This window comes from Kogia breviceps, chromosome 1, assembly GCF_026419965.1.
Source record: "Kogia breviceps isolate mKogBre1 chromosome 1, mKogBre1 haplotype 1, whole genome shotgun sequence".
NCBI lineage: Eukaryota > Metazoa > Chordata > Mammalia > Artiodactyla > Physeteridae > Kogia > Kogia breviceps.
In genome coordinates this window covers 190,750,535-190,764,878 of record NC_081310.1, presented here as the reverse complement: position 1 = coordinate 190,764,878, position 14,344 = coordinate 190,750,535, and the positions used below count along the sequence as shown (strand labels likewise).

At 53.3% G+C, this 14,344-nt stretch overlaps 1 protein-coding gene across 1 annotated transcript; it reads left to right on the top strand.

Annotated features, from left to right (window-relative positions):
* Positions 1-3,506: 3,506 nt before the first annotated feature.
* Positions 3,507-10,227, top strand: CTRC (chymotrypsin C). The gene is made up of 8 exons (XM_059037753.2): positions 3,507-3,554; positions 4,774-4,865; positions 4,962-5,059; positions 5,950-6,075; positions 6,981-7,117; positions 7,902-8,047; positions 8,909-9,061; positions 10,155-10,227. Exons 1-8 carry the CDS (start codon positions 3,515-3,517, stop codon positions 10,167-10,169), a joined length of 807 nt encoding a protein of 268 aa, XP_058893736.1. The 5' UTR covers positions 3,507-3,514; the 3' UTR covers positions 10,170-10,227.
* Positions 10,228-14,344: the final 4,117 nt, after the last annotated feature.

The window sequence follows — 14,344 nt, the reverse complement described above, 5'->3', positions numbered from 1 at the left end:
ACAGCACCTACGCACCGGAGCTGCTCAGCGAGTCTGGAAAGAATGAAGGAGTGAAGGGCTTCTGGGTACCTGATAAGTCAGTGCCTCACAGACTGGGCGGGCAAGAGTCACAGCTTTAAGTGAACCCAACACCAAGCCCCCTGCCCTCCAATCACAGCAATCCACTCCCCCAGGGCACCCCTCTGCAGTTATTCCCAAGTCCTCCTGGGGCTGCTTCTTCAATCTTGGTGGCCAGAAAATCAGGTCAGCCCCCCAAGTGTCACCACCATAAATGCAGGCGTTTTGAGCCCCTGGGGCGATGGCGTCCTCTGGCCGATGGCTCCCTGCACCAGAGCCAGGTCAGGAGGGGCCGGCGCCAGCCGTGCACACGCCCAGAGGCAGCTCCTACCTCTGCCCAGCTGCTCCCAGGGAGAGCACAGTTTTCTCCCTGGCTGCCCCAGGGTACGGCTAAAGGCACCTCCAGGGTCCAGAGCAGGCACTCATGATGATCCAGAGAACATTCCCCAGCGCCTCTCTCAGCCATTCAGTGTACAGAACCTGACACGCGGAGGGGCCACAGCCAGGGCCAAATCGTCATCATCAGTACGGTGGGCCCAGTGCCTGGAGCCCACAATAACTTTAAGGCCCACAAAAATGTTTTAGTTTCTCTTAAAATTGGCAGGAAAAAAATGAACAGAATCCAAAATGGATTATACTAGTCTTTATACCCATGCAGTCGTAAAACATAAAATTATTAATATTTTTTGGTGGAGGAAGGGGTCCACAAAGGCAAAAGGGCCCAGTGACAGTCCAGATTCAAGCTTTCTCATGAGACCCAGATGACCAACAACAATAATAACAGCCAACATTTATACAGTGCTTGCCCTCTGCCAGGCACTCCTCACAATAACCCTGTGAGGCTGGTACCATTTTTTAATCTCCATTCTATAGATGAGGATGTGTAAGCACAGAGAGGTTGAGTCACTAGCGCAAGGTCACAAAGCTAGGAAGTACTGGCTCTAGGTTCTCCGTCCTTTGGGAATATGGTCCAACACTAGGCAAAGCACTCAACATCCCATCTTCAGCATCTGAAACAGACTAAGGTGACCTCAGTTTTCTCCAAGTACAATTGCTGATGCTGTCTTACATAAAGGACCTCAACTGGTAAATGTCTCAAAACGATGAAGTTCCCCTGAAGCTGATGCCGTCTGTACCTTCCAGAGCAGCCAGCAACCTCCCTCTCCAAAAAGGTCAGTTTCTCTGTGAACATTCCAAAAGAAAAAAAAATGAATGACTTTTTTTTTTTTTTGCGGTACGCGGGCCTCTCACTGTCGCGGCCTCTCCCGTTGCGGAGCACAGGCTCCGGACGCGCAGGCTCAGCGGCCATGGCTCACGGGCTTAGTTGCTCCGCGGCACGTGGGATCCTCCCGGACCAGGGCACGAACCCGCGTCTCCTGCATCGGCAGGCGGGCTCTCAACCACTGCGCCACCAGGGAAGCCCATGAATGACTTTTTATCTGGTACCTCCCTACCTATGTGCCGGTGCACTTGTGGCTATTTCTATATCGGGGTACATTTTGAACGTGTGGCTCGGGGCTCTGAGAGTGACTGTGTTTATAACGGAATGCTTTCTATGCATGACACTGGTGTGTGTCTGTCTGTCTGTCTGTCTGTCCGTCTGTCTGCCTGTCCCTGTATGCTTGTATATCCATGGGCTTGTACACGTGACTGAGATGGGTGCCTAGACCTTGCTGTCTGTGTGTGTAAATCAGCAAACTCCCATATTCACAGAAGCCCAGCTAATCATTTTCCCAAGATGTTCAAGAGAAACTGAGGCCACAGAAGTTGCCCGAGGTCCAGGGTCCAGCAAGTCACTGACTGTGACAGAAACCAGGAGTCTCGTCTCCTGCCCCCAGAACACTGGCAACCCCCAATACCGTCCTAGCTCAGCCTGTATCTCGTTACGATGTCAGTCCCCAGCCCAGGGTGAGCCTTGGCAGAGTTTGGTAACCAACAGCGCTGGGTCTGAGGTGTGGTGGGCAGTAGTCACTGACCAGCCTCTAGAAAGCAACAGAAAGTTCTTGCAGCCTGAGATCCCCCAGACACCCCAGTTCTGAGGCCATCACCCCTACACACACTCCCTCACACTCCCTCTCTGCTGTTGCTTTTTCAGTCAAAACTTTATTGATTTGGGGGCTTCCCTGGTGGCACAGTGGTTGAGAGTCCACCTGCCGATGCGGGGGACACGGGTTTGTGCCCCGATCTGGGAAGATCCCACATGCCGCGGAGCGGCTGGGCCCGTGAACCGTGGCCGCTGAGCCTGCGCGTCCGGAGCCTGTGCTCCGCAACGGGAGAGGCCACAGCAGTGAGAGGCCCGCGTACCGCAAAAAAAAAAAAAAAAAAAAGGTTTAAGCTGTAAAAATATGTGAGTTAAAGGGTCCTCCTCTACCCCCAGCTCACCACCATGACCGGCAGCAGGGTGTGTAGCGTTCTGAATTTATTTATTAGGAAATAATTCCTAATGGGACCAGTGGGCCCAGCTCAGAAAACAACTTCCTAGGAGCACGAGAATGAGTCAAGAGGGGACGAAGGGGAGAAGTCGGGCCTCAGGACAAGTGGGTTAAACCAGATGCTCCAAGAGCCAAGCTGAGCCCAAACTGCTGGGGCTCTAGCTGGAACTTCCGGGCACACATCACAAATCCAGATCTGCACTCGACCTTGACATCCAAGTCATGGAATTTTAGGACTGAAAGGAACCTGAGAGTCCATCTGGTCCTACCTGCCCATTTTAGAGACAGGGAGACCGAAGACCTTTCTGGGAGACAACTGAGCTGTGGCTCCAAGTAGGAACTTAGCCCACCAAGCACCTCTCAGGATGTGCCAGCGCCTCGGCCTCCATCCAAAACCTGGGGAAGAGGTGCTGGAGAGCAGGGGGTACCCCAAGACCAGACAGTATTCGTTGGATAAGGGAGAAAGAAAAGGACAGGAAGCAAACAGAGAGCTGTAAAGACAGACAAGGAAGCGGTGCATCACAGGAGTTTGCGGCCCCAGACTGACGTTAGAAGCGCTGACTTCAAATCTTGGGTCTGCTGTTGCCCAGCTGTGTGACCCCCGGATTTCCCCTGACCCTCTGAGCCTCAGCTTCGTGAAGTTTAATGACGGACAAGAGTGTCTACCGCATGTTGTTGGGAGAATTAAGTGACTGCAAGAGGTATTGAACACGGCACCCGGCACAATAAATGACAACTAAAAAAAAACAAAAAATGAGTCAGGCCAAGCAGCGTGGCAGGGCCCCCCAAACCTGTAAACTTCAGATTTGCTCTGTCTCAGGATATTTGGGAAACCCATGCCTCCAAGCCAGCTCCATCTCCTGCACAAATTAAACAGTAACCAGCCAAGGTCAGGGAAAGGGCCTTGACAGAACAGGTTCCTCCCAAGGGGTGGCGCAGCCTTGACTAGGTGGACCCACCCTCCTCCTGCCTATAAGTGCGGGCCCGGCCGCCCCGACGGCCACTCGATCCTGAGCACCTGCAAGATGCTGGGCGCCACGGTCTTCACGGTGCTCCTGGCCTACGGTAAGCTTGGGGACCAGCTGCAGCCGGCGGGCTGTGAGCCTGGGCTGGCCTCCCGGGGACAAGGATGGGGTCAGGGACCCTCTGCTCTCCAGGGCTTCAGGAAAGGAGCTTTGGGGTCCCATGTGGGTTCCGTTACTACTGACCAGCTGGGTGTCAGGTGAGCCACTTGCCTGCTTGGCAACTCTGCCTCCATATCTGCAAAATAGGATCGACGACCCTCACCCCAGGGTGAGGATGAGCCATGAGGTATGGGAAGCACCAGGGATGCAGAAGATGCCTCAGCCCGGGCCACCCCGGGGGCCATCAGGGCCTACCTTTCCCAACATTGGCATTTCTCATGTGGGGATTCTTTGCTCCTCACCACGCTGGTGACCTCCCAGATTGGGAATCCAGGAACTTGGCTCGAATGTCACCACTCTCTCTTGGCAGGACCTGGACAAGCCACTTCCCCTCTCTAAAGCTCATTGGCTCTTTTGGCAAATGAGAGCACTTGACGAAGAGTCCTCCAGCTAATAACAACAGTAATGACAATAATAGCTGCTCCTGTGTTTCGCACGTTCGCTATGTGCCAAGCACTGTGCTAAGCCCTTGACGTTCAGGAGCCGGTTTGATCCTACAACAACCTTGAGAGGCAGGGTCTGTTAATATCCCCATTTTACAGATGAGGAGCCCGAGGCTCAGTGACGCTCAATATTTTGCTCAAGATCACACGGCTGGTTAGTGGTAGAGCCAGAATTTGAGTCTGGGTCTTTCTCACTGCACAGCACTTGCTCTTGACTGTTCCACACAGCTCCCCAGCTATGACAGTCTGGAATTCTGCAGATTCAGTGCTCACGCACCCCCACTGTGCTGCGGCCTGAAAAGGGACAGCAGGGTAAGGGTGAAGGACACGGGTGTACCTGGGCACTCACACACAAGCCAGCCGCTTCGGGTTTCCTTCAGTGATTAAACATTCACTCTATACCAGGTCTTTTGCTCAGTTCTTTACCTGCATCATCTAATTTAGTTCTCAGGACGCACTTACCAGGTTAGGGCTAGTCTCCCCATTTCACAGAAAGGGAAGTTGAGGCCCGGCGAACTCGACGGCTTCCCCAAGGTCATGCAGGAAAAGTCAAACCCCTGTCTGCCCAGCCCCCAAATGTGTGCTCTTTCCACCTGCCCCCTCCCCAAAGCGATGCCAGCCCGGCTCACCTGTGCTCTTCCTCTCCTGTATCCCCAGCCTCCAGCTGCGGGGTCCCCATCTTCCAGCCCAACCTATCAGCCCGGGTGGTGGGCGGAGACACCGCCATTCCCCACAGCTGGCCCTGGCAGGTAAGTGCGCTGCAGCAGGTGGGGAAGGCAAGGTGGAGTGGGGTGGGGAGCAGGTCCCTGGGGGCTGACACGTGGTCCTTCCCCACCCTCCTCCAGATCTCCCTCCAGTACCGCAAGAACGGCACGTGGAGGCACACCTGCGGTGGCACCTTGATCACCCCCGGTCACGTCCTCACAGCTGCCCACTGCATCAGGTGAGCGGGGTGCTGCCCGGACACCCCGCCCTCGCCCGGGAGCAGGAGCCTCATAAGCTGCTTTTCTTGAACACACACTCCAGACACTGGGCTAGAGAAGCGACTCCCATCCAGCAACTCAGTTGTTATTTTATTCACTCCACAAGTAGTGTACTCCTACTACCCGCCAGGGAACACAGCAGTGAGGACACAGTCGGTGCTCTCGGGGAGCTTATATTCTAGTGGAAGGAAGAGTGACAGACCATTCAACAAGTAAATCTATAACAAAGCAAGTGGCAATGAAGAAAAATAAAGCAGGAAGAGAGTAAAAAGTATGAGGAGTTCTATTTTAAATGACGTGGCCGGGGGAAGATCTCTCTTGAAAGGGGATGTCTGAGCAAAGACCTGAAGGAAATAAGGCAAGACGTCATTTGTCTGCGGGTAAGGTGTTCCAGGTGGAGGGAACAGCGAATGCAAAGGCCCAGAGGAGGGAGCCCACTTGGTACGTTTGAGAGATAAAGTGGAAGCCGGTGTGGCAGGGGCGGGTTGTGTGAGGGGAGAGCGAGAGGCGGTTAGAGAGGAATGCAGGAGAGAGAATGCAGGCCAGCAGCAGCGTGGACTAGTTCATCTTCACAGCAGCCCTGGCAGGTGAGTTCCAAGATTATCTCCACCTTACAGGTGAGAGAACTGAGGCCGAGCCTACCCACCTAGCAGTCAAAGTGGACTTGACTCCAAGACCAGGGTCCTGACCCCGTGCCCTGGGAAGGGTCAATAGGATGAACACTGCCTTCCCCCAAACAAGTCCCACGGTGGCCCCAAAGCTGGGTCACGGAAGACCCAACTTCCCCCTCTACCCCACCGGCCAGTGGGAACAGGAGGCCACCCTGACCCTGTCCCCTTGCTCTGTCCAGCAATACCCTGACTTACCGCGTGGCCCTGGGGAAGAACAACCTGGAGGTGGAGAATGAGGAAGGCTCCGTGTTCATGGACGTGGACACCATCTTTGTCCACGAGAAGTGGAACGCCTTCCTAATTCGGTGAGTGCCCAGCTGGCCATCTCACAGTCCCCCTGGGAGCAGCTCAGAAGAAGGAGGGCTCCCTGAGATGCAGCCGGAGCCGGTCCCTGGACCCCATCCTTATCCTGACCAGCCAACAGATGGTGACTTTACGCAAAATGGCAAAATGCTAAGTGGTGATGGACGCCCCTCCAGTACCCATCACTGGCCAAGGGTCTCTGGGAAGTACACAGGGAATGAGGACCCTGAGGCTCCCACAGTATATTACCTGAAGTCTCTCAGCCAGAGGATGAGCCAGCACTCACCTTTACTGATGCCTACTGCATGCCCGCATCGTAATAAGCAGCTTACACGCCATCTCTTATTGAATCCCCACAACAGCCCTAGACAAGGAACCGAGGATCAGAGAGGTTAAGGAATGTGTCCCAGGTCACACAGCCCAGTACATGGCAGAACTAGAAATCAAACCAGGCTCTCTCTAGCGTTGTCCATTTTCATTCTGGCGACACGAAAACATTAAAAATTGCATCCGCAAGTGTTTTTATCGTTATAATTTCCAATCTGCTTAGCTGAATTTCAGTTGATACATAACCTTGCGGTGGTTCAGAATGCTTCTGCTCTCGTCTCCCCTCTGTTAAGCCTTTTATGATGTGAAGACACAAGGTGGCGCGGGGAGCGGGGGGAGTGGGGGTGGGGGGTGCGGTGGGGGAAGAAGCTACACCTACAGGAGCGGGCGATGCGGTTAGAAGGCAGATCATTGGTCCTCCGGCATCTCTGTCTGCCAGTAAGAAGCTGGAGGTCCAGGATATTTATGGAGGACCCCTGCTCGCCCTTGACCCGACTCCCAACTCACAGCCTGGGCCTCTTAGCATCGGCGTGGAGGACCAGGCCCTCCTGCCATTCACCACCTCCACTTTGGATTCCAGAAATGACATTGCCCTTATCAAACTGGCGGAGCCCGTGGAACTGAGTGACACCATCCAGGAAGCCTGCCTGCCAGAGGAGGGTTCCTTGCTGCCTCAGAACTACCCCTGCTACGTCACTGGCTGGGGCCGTCTCCGGAGTGAGTATAGCCCCTGTCCAAACACGAGCGTCTATTGGAGGAAGCAGCTCCCATAATAAGCACACCACCCACATTTGCCCACCACTTTCCTTTCTGCCTTACCATCTTCACATCTTTTTTAATTTTGTAATGATGGTTAACATTTATTAAGCATATACCATGTGGCAGACACTCTAACAAGTGCATATAAAGGGGGTTATAGGGATTAAATGGACTAGAATTTGTCAAGGGCTTAGAACAGGGCTAGGCACATAGTAAGTGCCATGTAAGTGACTATTAACCATTTTGGGGTGGGGGATCAGATCTTATGATCTTATGTTATACCACGTGCCCAAGTAAATTCCAACTGAATTAAAAGGTTAAATGCAAATAAATGAAACTACAGAATACTTAGATGAAGATGCAGATCCTCGAAAATTTGGGGGTGAGAAAGACCTTTCAATGTGAGACACCAAAGGCAGAGAACTACAGGGATACCACTAGCAATTAAAACCCCAGAACCCAAATTAAAGATAACTCAGTGTTTATTTCTCGGGGGTTTTCTATGGGTTGGTTCTGCCTTCCCTGCCCTCAGAGGGGTCTCTAACCCAAACACTTCAGGACCATTGGCTCAGAGTCTCGCCTCTCAATTCAGGGCCTGTGTGTGGGTCCCTCAAAGTCTATCCAGAACTCGCCCGGTCCTGTCCCAGCCCCATCCAGCACTCTGTTCCCTGAAGGCCTGGGCCTGGGCTGGGGCTGGGGCTGCCTGGGCTGACCGCCCGGTCACCACCTGTTCTCTCTCCAGCCAACGGCCCCATCGCTGACGAGCTGCAGCAGGGCCTGCAGCCCATAGTGGATCACGCCACGTGCTCCCAGAGAGACTGGTGGGGCCCCACGGTGAAGAAAACCATGGTCTGCGCCGGGGGTGATGGCGTCATCTCAGCCTGCAACGTGAGTGTCGAGGCGCCGCCCCAAGTCCCTACTGCAGGTGGCCAGATGGAAGGGGGCAGTGAGGAGGGCAAAGGAGTGAGAAGTGGGGAGATGCCACACCCTCTCCCTTGGGGGAGACTGAGCCCCGGCTGGGCCTAAGAGGCTTAGGAGAAACTTGTCTCTGTCCCCCTTCCCCTCCCCCACCGGCACTGTGGCCTGAGCATGAAAGCTGAATGTGAGTCTGAGTCCGAGTCCCAGTTCCCCCACTTCATAGCTGTGTAACCTTGGGCAGGCTGTTGGATTTATCTGAACCTCAGTTTTCCCGTGCAGAAAATGGAGCGATGGTAAGCACAGGGCTGCTATGAGGACTAATTGAGTCTAACGCAGATAGAAGAGAATTCGGTGAAGTCCGGGCACACGTTCCTTCATACCATCAGCTCCATCGGTGCAGGGAGACGGAAGACTCAGGGAGTCTGACACAGAACGAAGAAACATCTAGGACAATCAGGGACTGTCCCGTTTTCAAACACACGAGCCTCTCCCCACCTCCATTTTCGTCACTTTCCCGGGTCTCCTACACGATCCTTCTGGGCAGCTCAGAGTCTTAGGCATGGTGACCTGAACAGCTAGGGAAACCGAGGCACAGAGAGGGTTCTCAACCTCTCAAGATCACACAGCAAACCAAGACCTAGTCTGACACCCCCAGGGACCCCCAGAATAAGGCCAAGTTACCCACAAACCACATTTTCTCTGCCTCCCTCACTATGGACACGCTGAGGCCAAAACAGGGGCTCCCAAGGCTGAGAGGCCAACCCAGATGCCCCGCCCTGATCCTCACCTGCTTCCCGAGCCTCCCTCTGACACCCGCCCCGTCTGGTGCAGGGGGACTCGGGCGGCCCACTGAACTGCCAGGCCGAGGACGGCTCCTGGGAGGTGCGGGGCATTGTCAGCTTCGGCTCCGGGCTGGGCTGCAACACCTTCAAGAAGCCCACGGTCTTCACCCGCGTGTCCGCCTACATCAAGTGGATCGACGAGGTGGGTGCGCCTCCCCGTCCCCCTCCTCACCACCCGCCCCTCACCCTCCCTCACCCTTCCTTCGCTTGCTCCCCTACTCACTCTTTCACTCACTCCATTCACTCACTCACTCCTTCAAGAAGTTGTTTTTTTTTTTTAACATCTTTATTGGAGTATAATTGCTTTACAGTGGTGTGTTAGTTTCTCCTTTACAACAAAGTGAATCAGTTATACGTATACATATGTTCCCATATCTCCTCCGTCTTGCGTCACCCTCCCTCCCACCCTCCCTATCCCACCCCTCTAGGTGGTCACAAAGCACCAAGCTGATCTCCCTGTGCTATGCTGCAGCTTCCCACTAGCTATCTAATTTACGTTTGGTAGTGTGTATATGTCCCTGCCACTCTCTCACATCGTCACAGCCTACCCTTCCCCCTCCCCATATCCTCAAGTCCATGCTCTAGTAGGTCTGTGTTTTATTCCCATCCTACCACTAATCTCTTCATGACATTATTTTTTCTTAGATTCCATATATATATGTTAGCATACGGTATTTGTTTTTCTCCATCTGACTTACTTCGCTCTGTATGACAGACTCCAGGTCTATCCACCTCATTACAGATAACTCAGTTTCATTTCTTTTTATGGCTGAGTAATATTCCATTGTATATATGTGCCACATCTTCCTGAAGTTTTGATCGAGTGCTTACTGCATGCAGCCTTGAGTCAGGGGCACTGAAGGAAATGGCCGTTCACCTCCCCACCCTTTCATCCACTGGCTTCGGCAAATACTTCTGTCCCAAGCCCAGGCTCCCCACCAGTGCTCCCAAATGTGAAACGTGGCCCCAGCACAGGAGAGGGGGTGGCATGGATGGCCGTCTATATTTTGAGGGTTGGGGGGACAGAGAGTCACCCTGGGCTGGGGGCTTCCACCCTGGGAGCAGGAGGTGTCCTGAGCTCACCTGCAAAGTGGTCGGAATTGCCGAGAGGGCCAGACCCCTCGGGCAGAGGCAAGCCTGGCTTGTCAAGGCCCGGGGCTGCCGGCCATGTTCCTACCCTCCCGTCAGAGCCTCACGCCCGCCAGAGTCCCTCACTCTGTTCTCTGCTTCTCCAGAAATTACAGCTGTGATCCGTCCCTGGGAGCCAAGGCCGCAAATCCCGGCAACCACAATAAACCTCCTTCCTCCTCAAGCGACCTGCGTTCTTGATTTGCGCGTCCCCTGCGGGTTCCCAGGCTCTCTAGGGGCTGCCCGTTTCCATACCAGGGGGGTGCAATGAGAGACCCCCTTCCGCCAGGCTCGTTAGGCCTTGGAGGGAGCTGCTGGGGATGCTGGTGGAGGGGGCACCCCCAGGAAGCCACCCGGTGCCTGAGGGAACATGAGTTAAGGACACACCAGACACCTGCCCCATCCCCGCACATCTCCTAAGCTGTGAACCACCAGACCCCGATCAAACTGCAATGGCTTCCACACATGGTCACAGCAGGTCAGAGGTGGGAAAGCTTGCACTGCACTGGACAGGCAGGGAAGCTCAGGCCCAGAAAAGGAGAGAGCTGGGCCAGATCACAGGAGCAGACGGCCAGTGGTGCACAGGCAAGAGGCTCAGGGCAGGGCCTTCTGGTCCTGAGGCTGACTGGAGGGCAAGGGGGGGCCAGAAAAGAGAGGGACCCAGTGTCCAGTGAGGTACATCCAAGCGGGACCCCCGACCCCTGACCATAGGGTCTCTGGTCCAGGGCGCTCCTGAGGATGTGCTGATCTATGGAGGGAGGTACCCCCAACCCGGCCTCTGAAGTCCTCCCAGGAAAGCCATCAACTCCGGCTGCCTCTGGTTGGTCCATGAGTTGTCCAGGTTCCCCCATCAGACTTTGGTTCCTGGGACCATGGCCTCCCACGATGTCAAGCTCGTTCTCAAAAAATACTTTATTTTGGGCTTCCCTGGTGGTGCAGTGGTTGAGAATCCGCCTGCCGATGCAGGAGACACGGGTTCGTGCCCTGGTCCGGGAAGATCCCACGTGCCGCGGAGCAACTAAGCCCGTGAGCTATGGCCGCTGAGCCTGCGCGTCCGGAGCCTGTGCTCCGCAATGGGAGAGGCCACAACAGTGAGAGGCCCGCATACCGCAAAAAAAAAAAAAAAAAAAAAAAACTTTATTTTCTCAACCAGCAATGGGGCCTACAAGGAGCCCAGCACCAGCTCAGCCATAGGAATCCAGGGATGGTCCAGACAAGATCTCTGCTCTGCAGGAGACAGACCCATAAACAGATCATTGAGTTCCCTGGTGTAAGTGTGAAGGAAGGAATACAGTCCAGGAGCATAGCAGAGGGACACTTAAACCAGTGAGAGTTGACAGGAAGAGTCCAGGGCGGCTTCCTAGAGGTGGTGATGCCCAGTGTAACGTATTCTTTACATTTGAATAGAAGGTACCAAAATACAGAAGATGCTGCTGGTTGCTTGACCCAAACTTCATTCCCAGCCTCCTCCTTTTGTAGTTGTCTCTATACTGGAGGCTAAAAATGCTAAATTCTTGCTGTCTCCAGGTCCCTTGCAGTTATAATATCAAAGTAATAGCTAACACTTACTCTGTGCCAGGCACCGTTCTACAGGTTTTACATGTATTACCTCACTTAATCCCCCAAACAATCCCAAGACAATAGGTTGTTAACATCATCCCCATTTCACAAATGAGAAAACTGAGGCTAGAGATGGTTAGTGACTTCCCAAGGTGATTTATCTGGGAGGTGATGGAGCTGGGATCCAGACTTTGTTAATCTGGCCCCAGAGCCCGTGCTCTTGACCACCATGCTCCACTGCCCTGTGATGAATATGAATATGGATATGATGCCTGGAACTAAGGCAGCCTTCTTGTGGCGAAGAGAATTACAGAGACATGAGATCAGACATCATCGAGCTGCAGATCTGATGCCAGCAACCGTTCTCTGAATGTCTAGTTATGTAAAAAATAAATAAACCTGCGTTTGTTTTAACCACTGTCGTCCAGTTTTCACTTACTTGCAGCTCAGCACAGTCCTAACTGATACCCTGGGGGATAACATAAGGGATCACTTTCCTGACTGAGGGAAGGCCATAAGCAAAGTCATGGTAACTGCTCGGCAGAATCTCCAAGCAGAAGGTGTTGCTAGAGCATAAGGCACAGGGCAGGGACTGGGTGACCAGTGGTCCTGGCACTGAGTCGTTTTCTAGGAAGTGGTAGTTTCACTGCTGTCCCAGGCAAACTGGGGTGGTCAGTCACCCTCACAGGGAAGGGCAAGAGATGTGGCTAGAGACTGAGAAAAACCCTTCCTGGAAGGACTTGCAGCCATGGTAGAGGGTTGTTGGGACTTTATTCTGAGGGCAATAGGGAGCCGTAGAGTGGCTTTAGATAGAGAAGTGATCTCTGTGATAAGAATGGAGGCAGGGAGGCCAGTTAGGAGGCTGCTACAATGTTCTAGGCCAGAATTAATGGGGCCCCAACCATCAAGCTGCAGATGGAAAGGAGAGATAGGTTCAGTAATTCAGTAATAATTCAGTAATTATTTAAGAGGCATATGTGTAGTGGTGGACAGTAGCATCCCCCCCAGTGCCAAATCTATATAACTTTTGGGAATGTGATTGGATTATCAGAGCTACTTTTTATTAGCTAATAAGTGGTAAAACATAAGCCACAGTTCTGTCTGTTCAACAATAGTGTAACATTCTCAGCTTCAGGGACAAGATCCACTGTTATATACAAGGGTCAACGCCTATTCTGGGGTAGACAAAATAATAGCCTTCCAAAGACGTCCATGCCATAGATCCCAGAACATATGAATGCATTACCTTACGTGGCAAAAGGGATTTTGCAGATGTGATTAATGTAAGGATCCTGGGATGGGGTGATTAGCCTGGATTATCCAGGCGGGGCTCCGTGGAATCACAAGAGTCCTTATAAGAGGGATTAGTCACAGGGAGATATGAGGACAGAAGCAGGGGGTCAGAGTCAGAGGGAGATCTGAAGATGCAATGCTGCTGACTTTGTAGATGGAGGGAGGGGCCACAAGCCAAGGAATGCAGGCAGCCTCTAGACGCTGGAAAAGGCAAGGCAAGGGATTCTCCCCTAGAGTCTCCAGAAGGAACCAGCCCTGCTTTAGCCCAGTGACACCGATTGTGGACTTCTGACCTCCAGAGCTGTAAAAAAGTTCACTTGTATGTTTTCAGCACCTTATTTGTGGTAATTTGTTAAAGCAGCAATAGGAGATCAATGCACCATCACCCCTCCCTGCCGGCAAAGTCTAAAGTACTAGGTGGGGAATGTAAGAGAGAAGCAAAGGAAGAGTCAGGAAGGACTCCGGGGATCTGGCTGGGATGAGAGCAAGGATCTGTAGACTTTGTCCAAGAGGTCACAAACCAGTGGTTGGGAGCCAGGGAGCGTGGGCACTTAGGCAGTGACCCTCCACCTCCACCTGCTGCCTCGGCAGGAGTTCCCCTGGCCTGGGGGCCTGAGAACCCTCATGCCAGTGACCCACCAGAGGGCCACTGTGTGTCTAATGCAGGCACTGTGGCCAGTGTGTACTGAGCACTTGGTAATCTGTGTGCCAGATACCACCCAAGGGCTTTATATACTCAATCTCATTTAATAATCCTGGCAATCCTGATTATTATTGCCCCTTTGCAGATGAGGAACCTGAGACTCAGAGGGGTTTAAAAACTCACCCAGTAACAATCTGATACCTATCTCTGAGTTCTTTTACACGAACTAAGGCCCCCACCCAGGTGGAGGATGGTAACTTGAGGCTGAGCCCAAGCACGTGGACCCCACACTGGTCAGAGCCAGAAGGCTCATGATGGAGATTCCTGGAACACCACCCTGTCACCTGACCACCAACCAATCAGAGGAAGTTTATACACCTTGGAGCCCTCCCCACAAATTTTGCCTATAAAAACTCTTCCCAGGGGCTTCCCTGGTGGCACAGTGGTTCAGAGTCCGCCTGCCGATGCAGGGGACACGGGTTCGTGCCCCGGTCCGGGAAGATCCCACGTGCCGCGGAGCGGCTGGGCCCGTGAGCCATGGCCGCTGAGCCTGTGCGTCCGGAGCCTGTGCTCCACAACGGGAGAGGCCACAACAGTGAGAGGCCCGCGTACCGCAAAAACAAACAAACAAAAAAATGGGGGCGGGGCTTTAAAAAAAAAAAAAAAAAACTCTTCCCCAAAACCTTTGGAGAGTTCAGGCTTTTTGCGCATGAGCTGCCCATTCTCCTTGCTTGGCCCTGCAATAAACCCTTCTCTGCTCCAAAACAAAAAGAAACCCTCACCCAGGATTGCGCAGCTAGT

Bases quoted from the DNA above. Each gene is read 5' to 3' on its own strand.
- CTRC (XM_059037753.2), top strand. From the start codon at position 3,515: ATGCTGGGCGCCACGGTCTTCACGGTGCTCCTGGCCTACG. The intron at 5,060-5,949 runs GTGAGCGGGGTG...TGCTCTGTCCAG, and splicing joins ACAGCTGCCCACTGCATCAG to CAATACCCTGACTTACCGCG. The intron at 7,118-7,901 runs GTGAGTATAGCC...TTCTCTCTCCAG, and splicing joins TGGCTGGGGCCGTCTCCGGA to CCAACGGCCCCATCGCTGAC.